General features: G+C 37.1%; 1 protein-coding gene across 1 annotated transcript in view; it reads right to left on the bottom strand.

Annotated features, from left to right (window-relative positions):
* Positions 1–522: 522 nt before the first annotated feature.
* The window catches only part of Slc16a12 (solute carrier family 16, member 12), an 85,325-nt gene continuing 79,329 nt past the window's right edge, over positions 523–6,518 (bottom strand). The window contains 2 exon segments of the mRNA XM_005385849.2: positions 523–959; positions 4,757–5,016. Coding sequence (XP_005385906.1) covers positions 697–959; positions 4,757–5,016 — 523 coding nt within the window. The 3' untranslated portion in view covers positions 523–696.

The following is a 6,518-nucleotide window of genomic DNA, read 5'->3' as shown; positions in this document are numbered from 1 at the left end:
TTTTTTTTTTTTTTTTTTTTTTTTTTTTTTTTTTTTTTTTTCATTCACGGCATTTCATGATTTGTTGGATTCTCCAAGTGATAGCTAGCCATCGGCAGATACAAGTGCTGGTTAGAGGATGATGAAGCGGGGAAAGTCTTTTCTGTATTAACCATTGCCTGTGGGACAATCTCAAGTATTCCTCAACCACTCTAATGAGAAACTTTGCCATGAAAAGACTGAATTTTCACCTTCCACTGTCACACCCAAGCTGACCCCTCTTTTGCAAACATGATGAAGACAGCAGCCCTGCTTGTTAGCGTTTCTGTTTGCCTTCAGGTTGAGGAAGGTGGCTGGAATGGCAGACTTTGGGATGACGAAGCTGCTGCCCAGTAGCATGTACTTTGATTATCTATTGAATTACTCCTAATTACCGCTCATTAAATCAACAGTGTCCTTATATTCTCCATGGAGCAACGCTCCATTGCCCAAAAGGTCTAAGTCTGATTATGAGTACAAGTCCCAAAAGAGGAAACTATAGGCTAGTCCGGCACTCTTTATTGTTTGCTATTTTCCCATATAAATATGTTAACAAAACAACAATAATAACTTTCTTGAAAGGCAGTACTTCTATCAAAATAAAATGCTTCAGAAACATGAAGCATTGGTGGTCCCACCTCCCTCAGCGCTGAAAATTCCCAGGCTCAAGGCCATTGGTCATGTGAGGTCATAACCAGGCCCTGGTGCAGCCACAAATTCCTCATCTTTTTGATCTAATTCTCTTGTTACAGAATAAGCCACCGATCCATTAGTCCATAGCTGCAGCTTCGGATCAGATTCTTTGGCAACCAGCTGCGTCTGGGGTTTTTTAATCCTCTTTACAAGTCTAGCAAAGCCAAGCAACACAGAACTAAATATCATGGAAAATCCACAGAGAAGAAACGCTGCAGTATAGCTGTCCGTTGTATCTACCAGCCATCCTGCAACAAACAATAGAAAAATTATATTATTGACTTGAAAATCCAATTATTATACTTACCCACTCTCAAATCTAATAATTTGCAAGCATAATGACAACAGATTGCTAGCAGAAGCATTATAATTTAGAGAAAAAAAACCAGGTTGCCTAAAAATAACATGTAGCAAATGAGAAATGGTTTTTCAGGGCAACTTCTAAGATGAAATGATTGTTATTAAGTAAAATTTTTGGAAGAATGTCACATACTTAGTAACTATACAATAAATATTAGCTTTTTATTGTGTGTCCTGTGGCTTTTTTTTTTTTTTTTCAGTCCCAGAGATTGAAGCCAGGGGCAGTCTCCCCTTGAGCTGCATTCATGATCTTTTTTTTTTTTTTTTAATTCTGAAACAAGCTCTTTCTAAATTGTCCAGACAGAGGTTGAACTTATCATCCTCTTGCCTCAACCTTCCTAAGTGTTGGAATTAAAGGAATATACCACCATGCTTGGCTACCCTGTGACTTTAAACAAATTATTAAACTTCAAATTATTAAACTTAAACTTCAAATTATTGAAGTTTAGAAAGTTTATCTAGGGTGTTAAAAAGAATATAATTATGCAAAAAGTATTAGTACTCCCAGCACCTACATACTATCTTAAGTAGCATATGCTTCAGCAGTATGTAAATTTTCCATTGGACCCAGTTTCAACTGTCCCCCTTCCTGTTGGATAATTAGAACTTTAGGTCATTATACATGTGGCAAATGCATGTTTCTGAAGGCAGACGTTTAACCACAGAGATTTTTCCCCTTTCATCTCTTCGTTTTTTTTCTCCTCTTTTGAGACAGGGTCGCGCTATGCAGTTCAGGCTGGCCTTGAGCTCCCTTTGTAGCCCAGGATGGTCTCAAACAATCCTCCTTTCTGTCTCCCTAGTGCTGGGATTACAGGTGTGCACCACCATGTCTGGCCTCTTCATCTCTTGTTGCAACAAATTAATTTGAATATCTTTCCCAACTTTAAATTTTGAAGAAAACCATGTTTATGATATGCAAAATATAAGCCATGATTATCTGAGAAAATAGTGGGATAAAATTGTACCTTGACAGGCAATTATTTTGTGATTAACAAAGAGTTCTTTTAAAACTTCCTCTAAACTCTACCTATATGCCCCCCCCCAATTCCACCGGAGCAGTATATGGCTCCTCCTTTCACATACCTCAAATTCACTAGTCAAAAAAGCATAGAAATTGTTATAAGTCCCATAAAATTTCTTACAAATTACTCTTAAAAATTTTGGTTTTCATTTGATTTAACAGTGCATCTCTGTAGCACCAAATGGAGGCCAGGTGGTGAATAGTCATTTTAAAGTTAAATAAAAAGAGAAGTTTTGCAGTAAGAACTTCCATCTTAATCGTTTACATTCCATTAATGATTATAACATCTGATTTGCAAATGAAGGTGAGAAATAGAAAAAACATCCTGGGATCTTAATTTCAAGTATGTTTTGTGACATGTATCAGAATTATATTGTTCTTAAAAGCTGGTAAATCCTAAAATTGGTGATAAGTGGGGGATGTGGGAACATTTTGGGAGTAGTTTTCAAAAATAAGACAATAAACTGATAGTCCAGCATCACAGAGTTTCAACTAATCAGGAATTTTTACCAGCAGCAGTTAAGCGGACACAATTTCCCTAGTGTACTGCTTTAGCACTTGCTAGAGTTTGGAAATGAACATAAATTATCTATTTATAATACCAACTAATATCAGAAACTGCCTTGTTCAAAAAATCCCTTTCCTTTTTTAGGCAAATATTTGGATCAGGTCTTGCCAGCACATTTTCAGACGTTTTGTTCACTCTCCTGGATTTAATTTAGCAGGTAATAATCCAGACTGGTTACTGTAAATCTTGAGCGTGCCTGAACATCACAAGAGAACTGGCTGAAAACCTAGAATCCTGGAACCTACAAAAATACTACTCTTCCAGAAAGATAGATAAATGTGAATCATTTGCAGGAAAATGAATGCACCATGAGACCATAATGTTAACTGAAATAAATCAGATACACGAACTTAAATATCATATTGTTTCTCTTATATGAGAAACACAAAATATAAGAAGAACTAAATAAAGGACAAATAACAGGAAGTAAGGAAATAGATCTTTCTCAAATGGGAAGAGGTATCAAAATATGGATGGAGGGTGAAAAAAGGAATTGAGATGCACTCTATACCTACAAGAAATGCAAACATTACATACTGCAAACATGTACTGATAAAAAATAAATTTAAGAAAGTTCAAATCATAGGTGAAAGGTCAAGGAATCTGCACTTTTTACTAAGTGGGCTGGGGATTTGGATCAAGGGGTCCCAGGATCTCATTCCAGGAAACACTAGTCCAGGAAACTACAAGCTCCAGAAAGGAGAAACAAGTTTGGACCAGTTTGCTGCTGCCGTATCACCAGCACCAACCAAGATGTTAGTTATGAAAGCAGTAAATATTTGAATTACTTGACATACACAATATATATTTGTCAAATTCCTTGTTTGATCATGCCGTAAGTTTTTATAGCATTTTATAGCTTATAAAACATGCTAAAAGTTCTATCTGATGACTCTCAAATCTGTATGTCCAAATTTGGTCTCCTTCTAAATTGTAGTGCATTCTGTTGGGTATTTTCACCCATAACAAGTGTTTTACTATATCTAAACTTTAAATTCATTATTTTTCAGACAAAGGCTCTGTCTTCAATTTCCTTATTTCTTTCAGCCATGACATTATTTTCTAACCCATCTTTAACTTCTTTGTTGCCCTCACCCCTATAAGCTAAATTCAGTTAATTTTTTTCAAAAGTTCCACCTTTCTCTCAGAGTTCAGTTCCATTTCTGCTGCAGCATCACTAGGTTAGGCCTTTATCAGTTTGCTCCTAAACTGTTAAAACAGAATCTTAACTACCTCTGTCCTAAATCACTAGATCCATTGCCAGGTTGCATTTTCTAAAATACGCTTTTTACTATTACCACTTTGCACAAAAACTTTAATGTGACCCACATTTGTAAATGTAAATAGTAAGTGAAAAATAGAGAACCCAGCCCCTCGCCTGGCACTCAGAGCACTCCACTATCACACACACAGCTCTCCTTCCAACCTCATCCCCCGCTCCCTGACAGCAATCCTGCACTCATTAGACTTCCCTCTGAACATGCTCTACTTCTTTAGAAGTTTGGATGACTGCTCCGTTCCTTTGCTTCCATCATTAGTTTGGAGTGGAACTTAATTTGGGATCTTTTCCTTGCCAGGTATGCTGAGCCTCCCATTTCATTGAAAAACAAAAGGTTATAAAACAAGGATGTTGGAAGAACATGGTGGTTCATTGTTATTGTTTTTTTGTTTGTTTTTGTTGTTGTTACTGGGGATTGAATCCACAGCCTTCACACTAAGCTATATCCCTCCCCTATCTATCTATCTATCTATCTATCTATCTATCTATCTATCTATCTATCATCTATCTATTTATCTATTATCTATCATCTATCATCTATCTAGATGTACTTATTATTTTGAGATAGGTCTCACTAAGTTGCTAAATTGCCAGGCTAAGTTTGAACTTGGTGATTCTCCTGCATCAGCCTCCCAGAATAGTGGTCTTACAGGTGTGCCCCACAATGCCAAGGACACATGGCATGAACATGATTTTTTTTATCTCTTGCCAATTCCTCTGTGTGTGTGTGTGTGTGTGTGTGTGTGTGTGTGTATACACTGATGCACAGGTTCGCTGTTTTAACAAAAGCAGTTAGTGGTTCTCTATATACACTCACCTGCAATGGGCGGGCTCACCAGGTAGGGCACTGCGTGAAGGAAGTATACCACACCGAGTGCTGATGACAAAGAGGTGGTCCCCACTATTTCCGCAGTCACTACTGGAATCAAGGTCACATAGGCTCCATCGAAGTAGCCAAAGGTACAAGAGAAAGGCACAAGCAGGGGGAGACTTCGAAGCATTGGAAGGCAGAGATAGCAGAGCCCATCTAGCCCCACAGCAAAGAGGTAGCAAATATACCGGTAATTCTTCAGACACCTGTGGATTTGAAGAAAAAGGATGAGTGCAGGCTCCACAAGTTCTGTAAAGGAGTTTTAGAACCAGCCTCATGCAGCAGTAAGCATTGAAATTATTTATAAAAATTACTTCTTTGTATGCTGTCTATGTTGTCTTCCCATCTTTCTTTTGGTAAATGCAAATGGAAGAACTTCTCTCTCTAGGAAGCACAGAGAAAATATACGGGGTAGAGAAAATATATATACACTAAAATCTAACTGTAATTTCAAACTTACTATATAATGAGAAGTTACTCTTGAGATAGTTGTGACAGGACACTACTATTTTCTAGCTACCATCTCCTAGATCAGATGCTTTCAAATATGCTATTCATTGATACCCAGTATGTGACAGATGTTCGATACTATAAGTGGTTATACAAAGAGGAAAATGGAATATGAAGACATTAAAGTGAATTCCCTGAGAAGATGATGGTCTTCTACTAGGACTAGGTGTTATATCAACACTTCTCCAGTGGTACCTCCATTATCCTTTCCCTCTGTATCTCTAAACCCATCCATTATACCAATTATTTCAATGACTGCATAATGTCACTTCTAGTAGTTTATAAACATCTTTTACCCACAGCCTTATCTGAGCCTCACAAGTGGTATGAGGTTGACAGGCAAGTAAATATTACACATTACTGATCTACTTGATTATGCAGACAGATTTCTCTTTCTCCTGCCTTTCGTCCTTAATTAAACTTATGGAGGGCTTGGGGATGTAGCTGGGTGATAGAGCACATGCTTAGCACATGTGAGGTCCTGGGGTTTATCTTCAGCACCTCAAAAAAGTTGAATTAATCCTCAATACTATATTCTCTACACTAGATAATGTCAATGGAATCTTGATTAATTACAAAAGACATAATTTGTGAGAAGCCACAGGATAATAGCCATGCCAAGCTATAACTCAAATGTGAAGAGTTCATTTAGGAGAGCAAGAGTAGTTTGCACTCTCCAATACAAACAGATGAGCACTTGGTGGAGAAGCTACCTAGTAGATTTCCTATTACTTTGGTTTCTAAACCTACAATGTAATGAAAATATTTACTCTTTCACTGTCAAATATAAATACATATATGTCACTACAGATAATATTATTACGGTACCCCTTATTTGAACTAATTCTGATCTTCTTTCCTGGCCAACCAATCTCTGGGGTGGTTCAAAAGAAACTAAAATCACAAGGCCCAGTTAGAAGCTGTCTTGGTGGAGCACTGACTTGACTTGGGATAGAATTAAATCTATTACCAGAACTTGTAGTTATCCTTGGAGTTTGTAATTTATTTTAAGATCCTCACAACTTATTTATTTCCCAGATCCTCACAAATGCTAAGCAAGCACAGTGTCACTGAGCTACATTCCCAAACCTTTGAATTATTTTATTATTATTATTATTGTTATTATGTTTTATTTTGAGACAAGGTCTCATTAAGTCGCCTAAGCTGGCTTCAAGTTTGTGGTCTTAATTCCTCAACC

The sequence above is a fragment of the Chinchilla lanigera genome, unplaced genomic scaffold, assembly GCF_000276665.1.
Source record: "Chinchilla lanigera isolate Chin_1 unplaced genomic scaffold, ChiLan1.0 scaffold00024, whole genome shotgun sequence".
Lineage (NCBI taxonomy): Eukaryota > Metazoa > Chordata > Mammalia > Rodentia > Chinchillidae > Chinchilla > Chinchilla lanigera.
The sequence above is the reverse complement of the archived record's forward strand: the minus strand, read 5'-3'. Positions and strand labels throughout refer to the sequence as shown.